At 44.8% G+C, this 17,916-nt stretch overlaps 1 protein-coding gene across 1 annotated transcript in view; it reads right to left on the bottom strand.

Annotated features, from left to right (window-relative positions):
- Positions 1-17,916, bottom strand: part of ERG (ETS transcription factor ERG) — a 251,424-nt gene that overhangs the window by 164,835 nt on the left and 68,673 nt on the right. Inside the window, exon 3 of the mRNA XM_045540678.1 lies at positions 10,394-10,481. Coding sequence (XP_045396634.1) covers positions 10,394-10,432 — 39 coding nt within the window. The 5' untranslated portion in view covers positions 10,433-10,481. The remainder of the gene's footprint in view (positions 1-10,393; positions 10,482-17,916) is intronic.

The raw sequence follows: 17,916 nt of genomic DNA on the forward strand, positions 1-17,916 counted from the left end.
TAAATCACTTCAGGTAGTATGGACATTTTAACAATGTTGATTCTGCCAATCCACGAGCATGATATGTGGATATCTCTCATTTACATCATCAGCAGTTTCCTTCCTTAGTGATTTGTGGTTCTCTTTGTAGAGATCTTTCACCTCCTTGGTTAAATATATTCCTAGGTATTTTATTTTCTTTGTAGCTATTGTGAAAGGTATCGAGTCTTTGGTTTGATTTGCAGCTTGACTGTTGTTGGTGTACAGGAATGCTCCTGATTTGTGTAAATTGATTTTGTAGCCTGAGACTTTGTAGAATTTATTTACCAATTCCAGGAGTTTCTTGGTGGAATCTTTGGGGTTTTCTAGACATAAGATCATATCCTCAGCAAAGAGCAATACTTTGACCTTCTCTTTTCACATTTGGATACCCTTAATTTCCTTCTCATGCCCGATTGCTCTGGCTATAACTTCCATCACTACATTGAATAGAAGTGGTGAGAGTGGGCAGCCTTGTCTTGTTCCAGTTCTGAGTGGGAATGCTTTCAACCTTTTCCCATTCAGTATAATTGTGGCTGTGGGTTTGTCATATATGGCTATTATAATTTTGAGGTATGTTCCATCTATCCCTATTTTGAAAAGTGGGCAAAGGCATGAACAGAAGCTTTTCAAAAGAAGATAGACTAATGGCCAATAAACATACAAAAAAATGCTCAACATCACTAATTATCAAAGAAATGCAAATCAAAACCATAATGAGATATCACCTAACCCCAGTGAGAATGGCTTTTATCATAAAGTGCCAAAACAACAGATGCTAGTGTGGTTGCAGAGAGAAAGGGACACTTATATATTGTTGGTGGGACTGAAAATTAGTGCAGCCTCTCTGGAAAATAGTATGGAAAGTCCTCAAAGAACTAAAAGTAGACCTACCATTTGGTCCAGCAATCCCACTACTGGATATTTACCCAAAGGAAAAAAAGTCATTTTATCAAAAAGACACTTGCACTATGTTTATGGCAACACAATTCACAATCACAAAGATGCAGAATCAATCCAAGTGGTCATCAATTCATGAGTGGATTAGTAAAATATGGTATATGCACATCATGAAGTACTACTCAGCCATAAACAATGAATTAATATCTTTTGCAGCAATCTAGATGGAACTGGAGACCATCCTTGTAAGTGAAGTATTGCAAGAATGGAAAAACAAACACCACATACACTCACAATTAAGTTGGAACTAAACAATCAGCATTCATGTCCACAGATAGAAGTAAAACCCTACAGAAATCATGCAGATGGGAGGGGGAAGATGGGATGGGTGAAATCATATAAACAGGTACAATGTACATTATCTGCATAATGGGCACACTTATAACTTTGATTCAAGTAGTACAAAAGCAATCCATGTAACCAAAACATTTGTACCCCTGTAATATTCTGAAATAAAAAAAGTTAAGATGAGCTATTAAGCTATGAAAAGACATGGAGGAAAATTAAATGCATATTACTAGATGAAATAAGCAAATCTGAAAAGACTACATACAGCATGATTCTAACTATATGACATTTTGGAAAAGGCAAAACTACGGAGACAGTAAAAAGATCAGTGGCTGCCAGGGGTTAGGAGGGAGGAAGGGGTGAATAGGCAGAGTTCAGGGAAATTTTAGGGCAGTGAAACTACTCTGCATGATGCTATAATGGAGAATACCTGCCATTATACATTTGTCAAAACCCATAGAACATGTAACACCAAGAGTGAACCATAAAGAAACCTATGGACTTTGGGTGATAATGCATTAGTGTAGGTTCAACAGTTTTAACAAATGGATCACTCTGGTGCAGAATGCTGACAGTGGGGGAAGCTATGCATGTGTAGGGGTAGGGGTTATATGGCAAAACTGTACTTTCCACTCCATTTTGCCGTGAACATAAAACTCTAAAAAATTAAGTCTATTTATATGTGTGTGCATATATATATTAATATATAAGTTAAGATACATGGCCCTTGAGAACGTGTTCTCTCTATATAATTGGTTGTATGGTTACAATCATTCTTAGAAAGGGCAAGTGGATACCAAAATGTTGAATTCTATCTCTGAATACAACAAAGTCCGTAAGTTACTCTTGCGTCCTTGTGACCATTGCCTATTTAATTCAATCAGTACATATATGTTAAGTATCTACTATTTTGTGTGGGACACAAAAATGACTATAGGATCACTTTAAGTAATTTATAATCTGGCAAGCAAACAAAACAAGTGCACAGATAATCCTCACATGTAAACACCCCCTCCCTTCTCAAAATTCAAGGAAACAAATGGCAAGATTCAGAGGACAGAAAGGCAAAAGCAAGAAGGCCAGGAAAGTGTGGAGCACGGAACTCACCAGTGGGTAGAGGGGTGTGGTCCACAGCTTGACAGGGACATGAGCAGTTTCCACTAATAATCTTTTCTGATTGGTCTATGCCCCATGCTAATTAGCATCCCCATGCTAATCATCAAATATTTTGATTATCAACCCTGCAGGGGGCACTAGGAGAAAAAAAAAAACTGCTGCCAAGTTATGCTGTGTTCGTTTTGCACAGAATCCAGATCTTCAGATGAAGGAACCTGAATTTGATGCCATAGGCAATTCTGTTTGTCTCTTGTGAACACTGAATGACTTTGTTGGTGGTTTTTAAGATAAAATGTATTTTCTTTTATTTCTATTACACAAGTCATATAGAAAACTGGGAAATGCACAAAAGTAACAAGAAGAAAAAAAAAACACAGAAGAACTTTCTAAGTTAAAAGCTAAGGGAAAGACAACAAAGAAAAATACCAATAGGTATTTATCTCATGGGGGCACTGAAAAGGAACATCATAAACATTAAAAAGCAGAATAAACATCAAAAACAATCTACACAACCAATATGACATAATTGAGGGTTGATATCATTAAAATATAATTTATACAAATTGCTGAGAAACTCACTAACCCTTCTAAATTCTGTGAAAGGCGCTGTTTGCATGAGCTGTCCACACTTTTTTTGTTGTTGCTTAGACCTATTACAGTGTGGCTTTTGTCCACTCCATGCAAGTCACTCTTATCAAGGGCACACTGACATTCGAGGTTGATGCTCAGTCCTTGTATCTCTTCTCTGCCTGTCTCTCAGCGCTCCTCCTGCCCCACTGGCCTCTCTTCTCAGTTCCTCTTTGGGCTCCTCCTCCTCTTCCCAACCTCTGCATGTCAGAGGGGCCCAAAGTTCAACCCTAAGCGTTGTTTGTATCCTGGTCCCTAGGTGATCTCGTCTGGTCACCAGGCTTAGATACAGCCTTTAGGAGTAGGACTCACAAATGTCTATCTCACTCTAATATCTCACATGAACTCTGGACTCATCTCAACCTTTTGACATCATGACTTGGATATCTATTAGTAACAGATGTCTTCTCCAACTCAACGTGGCTAAAACCCGACTCTCGATTCCCTCCCATGGCAAGTCTCTCCTCCCGCAGATGGCCCTAGGAGAGAAGGTGGTACCACCATTTTCCCAGTTACAACAAAGTCTCTGTGGTCATCCTTGACTCTGCTACACTCCATAACTGATCCACCAGCAAATTCTGTCTTTTCCCCTTCAGGGTGGACCTGCAACATGACCACTCCCCACTGCATCCACTTTTGCTGCCTGGTGCCTGGCAGCGGCCTCCTAACTGCCTTCCCTGTTTCAGCTCTTGCCCCCTCCAGCCTCTTCTCTACGCAGCAGCCATCGTGAATCTTTTAAAACTTCAACCGATGTGAATTACACATCAATAAAGCTGTTAAAAAAAAACCAAACTTCAATCAGATCATGTTACCCATTCTGCTTAAAACCATCCAATGGTTCTCCTCTCATCACATACAAAATAAAGCTAAAATGTCCTTGTCATTGCTTGACAGAACTCTCCAACCTCCCCAAGCCCATATCCTGCAGCTCTAACCTCACTCCATACCAGCACCCAGTCTCCTTGCTATTCCTTGGTCACACCAAGCAAGCTCCTGCCTCAGGCCCTTTGCACATGCTGTTCCCTTTCTCTGTGATACTCTTCCCCTGTATGATCACATGGCTCATGCTCCTCCTTCCTTCAGGTCTCTGCTTGAATGTCACCTCCTCCTAATGACCTTCTCTAACCTCCTGCATAAAACACAGCCTCTTCCTTCCTCACTCTCTTGCTTACCCTGGAGAATACCAACCAGCACTACGTTATGTGCAATTACATGTTCACTTGAGCACATTCCATCTCAACCACCAGAATGGGAGCTCCACACAAGCTGGGACCTTATCTGCTCAGTTCACACCAGAGCCTCAGCAATGTTGAATTATTTCATTGAAATGAGTCCAAAAATATCACAAAAGAGATAATATAACTCAGTGATAAGTGTATGAAGAGTATGAAGAGATGATCAAACTCACAAGTGTCCAATGAAATAACATCTAGAAAACACAATTTTTCACCCATCAAATCAGCAAAGGTTAAAAATCACAACAGAGTGTGATAAAACAGCACTCTCAGGTGCTTCCTGGAGGAGAACAGAGGGGCACAGCTGGCTGGGAGATGCTGGTATCAAAGGGTGATGACTGACGCCATGGGAGTTTGAGATCAGAAAGAAGGTGCAAGAAGAAAAGGAGGTGACGATTGAACCACGGAGAACTGGTAAGTGAGACTTCTTTCCACTCGCCCGCAAGGGCAGGCAGAAAGCAGGGTGTGCTCAACGGAAAAAGGGTATCTAGTGTCCTGTCCCTCAGCTCACCTCCAATTCCTGCTTTCCCCACAGCGGTGGCTCCAAACTGAGTCTTACAACAAGGATAACCGTCCTCAAACCCCAGCTGCACAGAGAGAGCTGCATGAGAGGTGGTGGGCCACCCACACTGACGTCCCTCAAACACTCACCTGCCGGGGGCTGACCTGAAAAATTCCTGACTCAAATTCCTCAGTCAATTTCCTATAAGGTGGAAGAAGTAACAAGTGACATTTCTCTCCTGGACTCTATTACACCTAATCGTGGAGCCAAAGAAATCTGCAGATGTTTTAACATTATTCGCCAAATAATGTTCTCTAAACCCTTTGAAGTGTGACTAGGAAATTAAGAGCAGCCATGCAAAAGATGGCAGCCTCCAATGTAGACAGGAAAATAAACTGGTTCTTTTGATAAACATTTATCAATGGATTATCTAAGGCTAGGTGAATCACTGATAATTATCAATCGTCTAAGCAAGGTTCACAGAGACACTTCAGGTGGTTATTAAAATGTAGCTCCCCAGATCCCAACCCAGACTTACCTGAGAAACAGCTTTGGGGTGTGGCCCGGGAATGTGGATGTTTACAAGCTCCTCAGGGTACACTGTGAGGACCAGCTCTGGAGGAAAACTGCCCCAGGGGAGGTCTAGGCTAACCACGCACGACTTCTAACCATTCTCCTGGGAAGTGCTCTGAATGTCCACCAGCCCTCACCTACACCTCCTGGGTAAGCTGGTGTCTCTCCCTGAATGTCAGCATCACTGAATCGTATGAGGAGTCAGACTAGGGGGGACTGCAGCATGCCTAGGGTAGCGCCCCATCGAACCCCACGGCTCTCACCCTCAACACAGCTCCAGATGCAACCGGGACAGAGCTCAGCCTCAGACCTGGCCCTGGAGGGTGTCCCAGCATGGTTACCCCGAGGGGCACAGGAAGCCAACAAGAAGGAAGAACAGAGAACACAGCCCAGCTCAAGACCACTCACATACAAAAATTTGTAGACAGGGCCACCAGATGTCAGAAGTCTCCATTATTTTGCTGTATCAAATATCTTGATATTTTTAAGCAATATTATTTTTCTGATTATAAAAGTAATATGCACTTATTGTAGAAGTTTCAGTTAAGTGCCACCATCTTGTAGAAAAATGAAAGTAAAAAAATGCAAGTGCCGCCATACCCGGCCACAAAGTCATGAGGCTCATCCGGATGTGCTAACCCTGCTGGAAACGGATCAAAGCTGATTTATTGAGAAGAAATAGGCAGCGTATCAAAGACTTAACCGATCCTCAAAGTACACAGAATTTGGGGGGAAAATTCTGTCTCTTTGTAGTACATATTCTCAAAAGGATAAACTCTGTACCTTCCTGGGAAGCAAAGTTACTATAGATCAGATTGGCAAAAGTGTGGAAATGCTTACAACTCAATGAGTCTTTCGTCAGCCAGGCGGGAGCTCGGTGGTGAAACCTGCCCTGCGCTGTGGCCATGGATAAATCACCACCAGCCCCGACGTCGCCCAATAACCCTTCCCGCCATCGCATCGCGCACTTTCCGCAGCCACTCATGTTACTGAAAAGAGCCCCGTTCATCTGCTGGGCCCTCGGGCCTCCCCGGGACCTCGCACACGGTGCTGCTACTTCTAAACCTGTGATCGACTCCTCCGTCTATGAAACGTGCACAGGGTTTAAGTTTAGCATCTTTTGTAGTCAGAAATACTTAGCGTTACCTCCAGAGCGGCCATGGAACCGTGTGGGAAAGACACGGTTGCTCAGCTCATTTCTTGGGAAGTTCTGACCCGGTACCTATTCAATTCTTTCCAGAATTATTCCACCCTCTTCCTTCTCCCCTTCTACTGTTATTATGTAAGAGTATGTTTATATATATTATATTTTATTAATACATGAATTATATATTACATGATTAATGTGGTATTGTCATTATAATGTATTGATGATAATATGTAATGTGATGATAAAGGGCTTACTGTGTGCCAGGCACGCTCTGAATGCTTTAAACGCATATCCCCATATTACAGCTGAGGAAACTGAGGCAGCTGATAAGAGGTGGAGCCCACCTTCCAGCTGGAATCATCTGGCCCCAACACACTTAGTCAAATGGGCAAACATATGGCCAGGGATGGTGGCACATGCCTGTAGTCCCAGCCACTCAGGAGGCAGAGGCAGGAGGGTCACCTGAGCCCAGGAGTTCAAGACCATCCCGTGTGATATAGCAAGACCCCATCTCAAAAAACTTAAGATGGGTCTTTTACCCTCAGCTTATAGATCGCAGTAGTAGCTCACAATAGTTTAAACTCAGTGAGGTCTAAATGTACTAACTCTTTTAATCCTCACAATAACCCCACACAATAGGTGCATCCAAAGGAGACCATGGCACAGAGAGATTAAAGAACTTGTGCAAACTCACTGAGTTGGTAAAGGATGGAGCAAGACTTGAAGCAAGTCGCCTGATGTCAAAACCCTGTGTCCTTAGCCACAACAGTAACTACAGTTTTTGTGACCAGCAACCCTAGGCTACACTGCCCATGAGCCACGGAGCAGGGCGGACATTCAGATTGTCTCCTCTCAGTCCAGTCCTCAGCCCATCAGCTCCAAAATGTATGTTATTCTGCATGGGCAGCTGGTGGACAGCAAAGGGCCATGTGAATCCACTTCATCAGGTGTTAGTAAATAAAAATATTACAAAGAGATCTCTTGTTAGGAAATGCGACTATGTAAATTGAAAAATACTTTATCATTAATTAGAATTAATGCCAAAAATATTTATAGGATCCTAAGAAAATGAATTTGCTAGTCTTTTTTCCCTGCTGAGGACAACAGTCCAGGTCCATCTTTGGCTATGACAGTTCTGCCCTTCTCAGGGCAGTGGTATGGTCACGTGTACCTAACGTGCTAAGAGCAAATCTGTGTGATAAGTTAGCATAATTTCCACTATGAGAAAGTACATGGAAGGGCCTCCAAAAAAAGACAAATCAAAATGTGCTTGGTGACTGTTACTATTATCACCAACGGAGAATAAGCTAAAATAATGTTCTCATTTTATTTGTAAGTGAATTGCCACAATTCTTGCACTATTTAAATCAAGCATATCTTATATTCCATAGTTACTAACCATCCCTCCTTCTTTTCATTATTTCCAGCTCCTTAAACATATAAAAGGGTAAAAGCCATTTGTTCTGGCAGAAAAGAACTGTCGTAAATTATGCAGAACGAATTTCTCTAAAGTGAAAGGAAATTTCCTTTCCTCCAGGACAGCCCCTGGCATGAATGTGAAGACACACAGGGTCCGCAAGGGCATCGCCCTGCACACACTTGCAGTGTTAGGCCACTTCTGTGGGGAACTCAAGTCCTTTTCAGGCGACAAAAACGCTTTAGCAGCAATGAGCCAAAGACAAAATCTTCCACTGTTTACATTAACACATGGAGTGGAACCATTCATGTGCCATTCACAAGAGCTTCCTTTCCCAGAAGTGATAACCACGCTCCTCAGCACACAGCCAGAAGCTTCCAGAAGCTTCTCGGCACATAAAATTTACCTCATAAATTCCCAGACCAGGCATTTTAAGGAAACAGTGGAAGAAAGTTTATTTTCCCAACACCATTGTCAAGAATTCAAATTTTATATACAAAAAGAAAAAAGAAGGTCAGGAAAAATTATTCAGATTCCAATAGGTGGAATATTGATAGGCTTATAAAGGAAATAAACATCTGTAATATAATTCTCTCTGCCTTACAGCCAACATCAGCTATTAGTAACTGCAACTCTGTATTGCCAGGTCATCTTTCCAAACACACACAGGCAATCTGAGCTGAAATTTATTTTTAAAATCTCTCAGAGTTACCACTTCTCAAAATTACCCCTCACTTTACACGTACGTCAACCAGTCTGAAGATAACAAGATAGATCAGAGCTGAAAACACAGTTGGTTCCTGAGATAAAATACAGAACACTTCCACCAAAGCGCATTTTCAAAGACCCCTGTCTTTCGGGTTTTTATAAGCCCATGTGAGCTTTACGAATTAACTTTTAAAAATCCGCCATAATTTCTTACTGATTCATCTTTTCCTTCTGGTTGGTGAGGGGGAAATGCCAGTAAAGTGAATTTCCGTTGTTGGCCCTCATGTTCCGCACTATAGAACACTTTCTCATGTCATCTTCTCTGTGAGCATTTATTTGCACCGTGCAGCTTCATGGTCAACAGACATTCAAGAGAAAAAAGTCTTTGCCTCACCTTCTATGCAAGGCATAGACACACTCATCAACTATGCCCCAAATATTTCTGAAGAAACCTCATCACACCCCCAGGAGATTTCCCACTTGCATTTTTGTAAACATAACTATTATACCCCAATAAAATATCACATAGAAATTAAATGACAGTGCCCCCACTAAGGACCTGTTCCTCCGTGTCCCTGGGCAAAACTTAGAATCCTCAAGATCCCGAATTATCTTGATTTCTGAAACTCAGGAGTACCCACAAAGCTCAAAGAATGCACTAAAACTCTTATTACTTCTAATTCCATTTCCAAAGAAATCAAACGTGCTTGAGCGTGACTTGCATGTGTTCCATACACCTTCTCAAATGTATTGTTTTTGAACATGCACGTGTCTACATATGTGTGGGATTCTGGAAGGCATTTGATGTTTTAGTCAAAAAAAGAAACGTTAAATTTTCAATGCCATAAACTCTCTTTTCAGTTATAAGCCACTTTCCATTTTCAACAAATGTTGTAGGCAAAGAGTATAAATTAGTAAAACCGATGAGGCCACTTAGGAAAAATGAATTTATACGGGGAAAGTGAATAACTGGCCATGTAGTCAATTATTCTGTCCAGTGTAGACACAGCTGAACCAAATAGCACAGGTGTATATGTCCTATTTGGATCAGGGAGCTCATGCCCCAATTTCTTCTGTGGCCTTTATTTGTGTGAAGTATATTAAAACCATCACTTCATTTCCTCCCTGTAGCTATAACCCACATGTATGTGGAGTATTATTTTGAAATAAACGGGCCAGATTCCTCTCTGGGACTTGCCTTGGCACAAGTTTCACTTCCTCACTCTCTCACTCCAGGGCACAGGGAGTGTGGGTCAGAAGGTCGTCGGGGCAGGTGTGAGGTACCCATCAGCCCAGATAAAACAACATGGAATCCTGGAAATCCAACCATCGACCCTCTTGTCTCCTAGGTAAGCCCAGGAGAGTGTAAAGGAGAAGGAATTCAAACACAAGTTAGAAGAATTTGGATGGGATTTTATATATTAACTCAGGAGTCAGCAAACTTTTCCTCCGTAAAGGTCCCCACAGTAAATATTTTCAGCTTCCAGCCACACGGCCTTTGTCACAACTCTGCCATCACAGAGTCGGGGCAGCCATGGATGATCCATAAATGAATGAGTGTGGCTGCATTCCAATAAAGCTTTCTTTATGGACACTGAAATTTAAATTTCATGTAATTTACACGTGTCATGAAATATCCTTCTTTTGAGTTTTTTTAAAACCACTTAAAAATGTGAAATCCATCTTCTTAGGTCCTGGGCTGTACAAAATCAGCTGGTGGGTGGGAACTGGCCACATACCCACGAAAGTCCAGCTCCAGAGGAAGTCAGGGTCGGCTCCCCAGCCAAGGTGGGACTTACCTTGATATGAGCTGCTGGGTCCGGGACAGTCTGAATCATGTCCTTCAATAAGCCAGCTCATTCACCAGCCGTGCAGAACCAGCGACAGCTAGGAGACAAAAAGGGACAACACAGACGGTGTAAACAACCACGTTTCCATGTTTTCTTTTCCAGTAGGACTGAACACAACATGCCAATGGCATTGCATTAAAACATTGCCCCAAAACATCCTGTAGGTATAGGCAGTACATGAGGTGACGAGAAAACTCACTTCTCTTCCACTGGAAAATCACTTCCTTTTAGCCCCTAAAGAACCCAATCGACACCCAGAGGACCCCGGCCGAGGCCTTGTGTCCAGCTGACCCAGATCACATCCTTACACGGGCAGCATGAGTGATCCTCTCAAACAAGATGCATTTGCTACTGTATTGGCAAAACTGGACTTTTGGTGTTTCCATCAAAACTAATGCCATCTACACATCTTTTTAAGCTTTGTTATTAAGTTTTTAATAAAAAGCACAGCTACTGTTCACTGACTACTTAAGTGCTAAACACTAAGTGCCTGGGCTAAGGGCTCCAGGTGCATTTTGTCATTTAGTTTCACCCCTGACTCCGAGATTATCAATCCCATTGTCCAGATGACTACGCCAAGACTCAAGGTTATCGATTTGTCCTGGATCACCTGGTTAAGGAGCAACTAAACCAAGATTCAAATCAGATCAGCCTATCTGTCTCCAAGGCCCATAAGAAATTTCAATTTGACATATTTAAATAGATATCAGCCCATATTTTGAAAAGATGTTTTTAAACATGTCTTAAATGAATTAAATTTAAAGGTGCTCCTACTCCACGGATTTTCCAGAAATGTATACTTCACCCAATATATTCCTTCACTCAGATTATAAAGCAGCATGTTCTGGCCGCTGTCCATGTACTTCTCTCTGTCTGCAGAGCCCCTCTCCACCCTCCTGTCCCCAGGGCTGACCGCTACAGATGGCCACGGCAGGGCTCCTTTGCCTTCCGGCCACCTGTCAGGTTGGCTTGTTGTGGCCCTAATGGGGACCAGGGGGTAGGAAGATAGAAAGGTTGGGGTATTTCTTCCCCTCCCCTTCCTACCACTGACACCTGCCACCCGTGGTGCTGGGCCACGGTTCTGGCCACTGCTGGATTCTAGGGTCACTTCTCCTACCATGGGGTCCCTCCTCCCAGCTCCAGCCTCCAGTAACTGTTTCCCACTCGGCTGTTGGTGCCTGCTAATCTCAGTCAAGCCCTCGGTTGTTTGCCCTCACTAAAAATACCTTCTCTAATTTATATTTTTAGGTGCTATCATTTATTTTTTATCAATTTTCTCTTTTATGTTTGCTTTTTTATATAATAAATCTAGCGTATGGCTCTTAGCAGTAATAAACCTCACAATAAAAATAAACAGTATGATTACAGAACTAGAGACACAAAAGCTGCCTTCCAAATTTGCAGGGGATCCACCGAGGCCCTCACAGGGGTCCCAACGACAACTGTATCTGCCCTTTCCGCCCCACTCCATATAGTTGCGCCCGCAGCCAGCCACACTGCCCCTCACCTGGAGTGCTCACCTCCAGCTCTGTGTGCTGCGAGTCTGTCCTCCCGAAAGGGCTCCCTGGAGTCCTCCCAAAACTGGGGGGAGTCTGGCTGGCCAAGATGACATGCTTGGAAACTTAGGCATTATTTTTTACTATAGCCAAATTTCTCAGTCTTGGAAAATATGCAAATTTTTTCCCTAGGCTGAAAGCAAGTCCCTTTTGGGGATGATGGTTGCCAAAAAGACAAAGAGAATGAAGCACTATCCTGAAATTGAATCTGGCAGCAGTCGAAGGTAACCCATGCTCTTTGAGTTCCCACAGGAAGGCAGACTAGGGGAGGACAGGGACTGCCTGCAGGTCTCTGGGAACACAGGAATCATCGCCTCCCCGGTGCCTGCAAGACGGCTTCCTCGGGAGGGCAGCAGGTGCCCTGGAAAACACCGCTCTGCTCCCGGGCTCATTCAGCCTCGAAGGGGAGCATCCTTGAGCCCTCCCGACAGAAGCAGGGCTTCCCACCGCAGGACCCCCGCTCTGGGGCACGTGCTGTTGCTTCCCCATGCCCGGCCGTCTCTCCGGGCCAGCTGGCCCGCACGATTCCTCCCTGCCCTGCACACACATGCTGCCGCTCACCTCACACCTGGGCTGACTCCGGCTGCCTCTGACCTAGAGAACACGGCAGAGTCCCAGGCCCGCGCCTTAACGGGCCCGGAAGCTTCCCTTCCTGCCTCTCGGAACCCAGACCCCACGCTCTGAGGGCAGAGGTGCCCGGCTGGCCGCCAACCCCAACGCCAGGCCGGCGAAGGAGCTGCTGTGGACGGTCCAGCAGGCTGTTTCTCAGATGACCACGGCCCCCGCTGACACCAGGAAAGCAGAGCTGTCCCACTGAGCACAGTCAGTCCACACAGTCAGGACAAACAATTAACGGTGGTTGTTTTAAGCTACCACGTTTGGGGGTGGTTTCTTACACATATACGTAATTAAAACATCCTGTTAACTACTCTAGATACACAGAGAACACAGACAGTAGATAGCTTCTGTTTTACTGTCGAAATGATGGCTCCAATTCTCCACTCCTCTCTGCACCCACACTCCTCACCACGTGACACTGTGGTTCCTCCCACTAAAGCATTAGAATTACTGTCCCAACCCTTGTTTTGAGGCTGCTGGTACGACCTGCTTCAGCGCAGAGAACACGGCAGCAGCAGGACAGAGTGCCCGTTCCCGGCTAGAGTCTCACGGGCACGGTGTGTTCCCACCTGCTTTCTTCCTCCAGCTCGGGAACCTGCCCTGACTCACGTGACAGAGGATGACAAGCACATGGGACAGAGCCGAGTCACTCCAGCCACCCAGCCGAGGCCACCCCAGTCATCTCACAGACAACCACAACCCGGACACAGGAGGGAGGCAGACGGATTGGAAACGCCCAGCCAAGGCCAAACCCGAACGGCCAAAGCACAGGCTCACGGCCAAGTAAGTGCGTGCTGTGTTAAGCCACCAAGATTTGGGGCAGTTCATCACAGCTTTTTTTGTGACTTTGCCCTGAATGATCAGGTTACCAAGATCTCCCTTAAAACTTTTCTAGCCAGAGATAAAGGGAACACAAACAGGGATTTCAAAGGAAACTAACTTCTTTCCAACACACAGACATACTATTTCCATTCAGTGAAGAGACATGATCTCAAACCCTAATCCTACCCTCCACATGAGTTTGGAAACTGACGGATAACCAAGAAACCCCTCCCGGAAGGCGCCGTGGCATTCTCAGAGCCCTTCCCAGGAGCAACTGAATTCCCGCTGCACACGACGCTTCGCCAGCTTTCTGGGGCTTCTGAATACCGGGAACTGGAAGCGACATTCTGGACGTCTGAGGCCGCAGAAACACTGCTCATCTGTAACCAACCGAGACACAAACTGAAGCCACCGCTGTCTGTGCCTCATGTTCTTATCGGGGAGTTCTGGGGACTCTCAACGCATCAACGATAAAATGACAGGGAAGGGAATACATAGATTCCAGCGCAACACAGTTCTGGTCACTGTGGGATGGAGATTCCAGTTCACACAGACACAAAGCGCTCGGTCCTGAGAGCAGGCGGCTGCTACAAGTGCCAGAGGAGGAGTGTGGATGACACCTGGAGGAGGGACAGAGCAGACCAACACAGAGAGAAGAGGAGGTGCCACCGAGGAGCCTTGATGAGCACGAGGTGTGAGGACTGGAAGGAAGACAGGGAAGCAAGGGACAAAAACTCCTCCAGCTGCCCCACATTAGACACCAAGGGTATATGAGCCCCTTAACCCACCATGACCAGGGTTGTCATCAGCCAGAGGGGGGGGTCACTGAGCATTCAGTGCAATGGCACTGCTGTCCCCCAGCCCACACCAGCGAGAGACCAAAGACCTAAAGACCAGGAGGATGACAGGCAGCCACCTTTCCCAATCCACAGATATCCTTGACCCTTTTGCAGGCATCTGGGGGCTTGTTCTTTTTTTTTTTTTTAACCATTTGGGAGGTATTTTATGGATTTTTTTAAGGAGCTCTTCCAATTGACTTCTGTGTTTCTAATGATCATTTCTCCAATATTTAATAATTGGTGAATGATGTGACGGTTTTATGTCACTGTGGGAGCCTTTTCTATTTACCTGCCTTTGAATCCTTGCAGAACTTGATCTATGTTGTCTAAAAACATTTTCTTTAATATTTGTTTCTTGCGATACATTCACTTGGTAATGTATATTCTTATGATTTTGCATTTCATGATCCAGCATCATTTTATTGTTGGATATCTTGAAAAATAAAAAGCCTTGATATTCAACAGAACTCTTTTCTCCCTTCTTTGTTTTTGTTTTCAAAATGTCAGTTTCTTACTAACTGGAAACAAACTTGATCTGGGTTCCCTTTGCTAGAACTGTATAAAGCATGGAATGGTACATCGGGCCAAAAGGAAAATAAGCATTTTGTGATTAGGGAGGGAGTGCTGCAAAAGGGCTAAGAGAAAACCTGAATATTTGCAGAGCTGGTGCAAGAAAACTGATGGAGGACTGTGATCCCCAGCCCCTACCCCTCCTCTCTTCCCAACACCAGTTCTGTCCTGTATGCCAGGGGCCTCCTGAATACTCATACAGACACTCAGGTCCACATGGTCACACTTCATCCAACAGGACTCCCTGGTTGTCCTTCAGGCCCGGGGACGCACACACAGGATCTGCCCAAGGAGATGGACTCTAGCAAAGAGGCTGATGTAGGCTCTGGGTTCCCAGTGCCCAGGGTTTGGTCTGGAATAGGGGGTGGGCACAGTCAGAGAGGGCAAGAGTGGACCCTACAAGGCATGGGGCAGGGCCCTAGTCCAGGGGACATGAGCACAGAGGCAGAGTCAAACGTAGGATGGAAACCAGATCTGCCATCTTCCTCCTTGGAAACGTAGAAACAGCCACTTTGTTCTCTAAGAGCCTTAGTTATACATCTGCATAGTGGGGATAATATTACTGTAATGTAACAAGAAAGATTTATGGTCTTTGCCTCCAATTCCTAAAACCCTTGGCATTTCCGGAGTGACAGGAGCATCTTTTGTTCTAATGTGGTGATTCTCAGTGGGCCCCTAGGAAGCTTCAGGATGGGGCCCAGGTACCAGAAAGACCAAGTCTTGGCTGGGTGCTCACGCCTGTAATCCTAGCACTCTGGGAGGCCGAGGCGGGCAGATCGCTCAAGGGTCAGGAGTTCGAGACCAGCCTGAGCAAGAGCGAGACCCTGTCTCTACCAAAATATAGAAAAAAATTATCTGGCCAACTAAAAATCTATATAGAAAAAATTAGCCGGGCATGGTGGCGCATGCCTGTAGTCCCAGCTACTCGGGAGGCTGAGTCAGTAGGATCGCTTAAGCCCAGGAGTTTGAGGTTGCTGTGAGCTAGGCTGATGCCACGGCACTCACTCTAGCCTGGGCAACAGAGCGAGACTCTGCCTCAAAAAAAAAAAAACAAGTCTTGATTAGACACTGGAACTTTCAGCCTCACCCCCTCCTCTTGGGAGGGGAGATGGGCTAAAGACTGAGTTAATCACGAATGGCCAACGAGCTCATCAATCATGCCTATGTAATGAGCCTTCATTAAAACCCCTAACTGATGGGGTCTGGAGAGTTGGGCTGGTGAACAGATTGACATGCCAGGAGGGTGGTGCACCCCAATGCTACAGGCAGAGAGGCCCCTACACTTAGGACCCTTCAGATCATACTCTTTGTACCTTTTCATTGAGCTGTTCATTTGTATTCTTTATAATAAACTATAACAGTAAGTATAGCGCTTTCCTGAACTCTAAGAGTTATTTTAGCAAACTGCCAAACTTAAAGGGAAGGGGGCTACGGGAACTCCCCAACTTTGTAGCCAAGCTGGACCCAATACTTGCAACTGGCATCTGAAGTGAGGAGAGTCCTAGGAAATTGAACCCTTCAACCTGTGGAGTTTGATGATGACTTTGGGTAGTTAGTGTTAGAATTCAATTGAATTGTTAGACACCCAGTTGGTATCAGAGTGTTGAATAACTGGTGGGTGTTGGCAAAGACACCACATATTTGGTGTCAGGAGGAAAAAATAATAACTACCAAATGCTGTTCAGCAGTGCACACCAGTGTGAATGCGAGATCTGACCAGCGTCTGTCTCACTGGGTAGCATGTGGGTTGAACCATTGTTTGCCTGTCTCCTGTTTATCCCAGCAGGCTTTTGTACGGAATCAATTGAATTATGCCTAAGAAACCTCCCACAATGCTAGGCACCTGGTAAGCACTTAACAAGTGGTAATCATTATTACTAAGAAACAAAAATACTCCAAGCAGGTGATTTTTGATGCTGTATAAAATGTTGCAACTTTGAGAAAAATAATTATCAATTAATAAATTGATAATTTTCATAAGGACCTTTGTCAATTGACTAAAAACATCCTTAATTTAAAAAGTGAATGTTTAGTTTTAAGCTAACGAGTCATTAAGTGAAAACATTTTAGGCAAAATGGCTCCAAGCAATTTTGGATTCACAGTAATGAATCCTGGCACTGAATGAGCTGGTCTCTAGGTGCACTTGTTCTGGATGAGTGGACATTAGGTGCATGAGTTTGTCACCAGCAAACCCTACCAGGAGAACTAACTGCACAGGTCCGACTCCTGCCCCTTTCTGGAGCTGTGGTGTCCCTTGCAGAGCAGGAGGTAGGGAGGCAGGGGACACCCAGGGCCCACGCTTTAAGGAAGGACTCCCTCTCAGGCTCAGGCAGGTGCAGGAACAGCACCTGGGAGCGAGCACCACCTTAAATTCTGCACCCCACTTGCCTACCCTAGTCCCTGCCCCGGCTTCTGCACTCCAGAGATAAGCAGGGAAGACCAGTGGGAGGTGGGAGGAAGTATGAGAAACTGAATGCACCTTTACATTTATCTAAAAATAGGAAGTTGAACTTCTTAAATAAGATGTGGCTCATCTATCCAAATTTCTCTGTCACCCTCAATTCATATGTTGGGGTTCTAACCCCCAGTTCCTAAGGATGTGACTATATTTGGAGACAGGACCTTTACAGAGGCAATTAAATTAAGTGAGGTCCCGTGGTCCCTGATCCAACCTGACTGGTGTCCTTGTGGAAAGGGAGGATTCAGAGACAGACCTGTGTAGAGGGAAGATGATGAGAAGATACGGGGAGAAGATGCCGTCTACAAGGCAAAGAGATACCTGAAACAGATTCTCCCTTGGAACCCTCAGAAAGAACAACTCCTGCCGGTGCCTTATCTTGGACTTCCAGCCTCCAGAACTGTAAGACAATAAATTTCTGCTGTTTTAAGCCACCCAGTTTGTGGCACTTTGTTACAACAGTGCTAGGAGACTAACACACCTGTATCGAGGGACTTGCTGAAATATTTTAACTGATGAAACTTAGAGGCCCCTGTTGGGGGGCAGGGGGTGACAGCCTCGCAAACCACATCCGTTTTAACTGCACCACTTCCTACGGGACACTGATC

This window comes from Lemur catta, chromosome 1 (assembly GCF_020740605.2).
Source record: "Lemur catta isolate mLemCat1 chromosome 1, mLemCat1.pri, whole genome shotgun sequence".
Lineage (NCBI taxonomy): Eukaryota > Metazoa > Chordata > Mammalia > Primates > Lemuridae > Lemur > Lemur catta.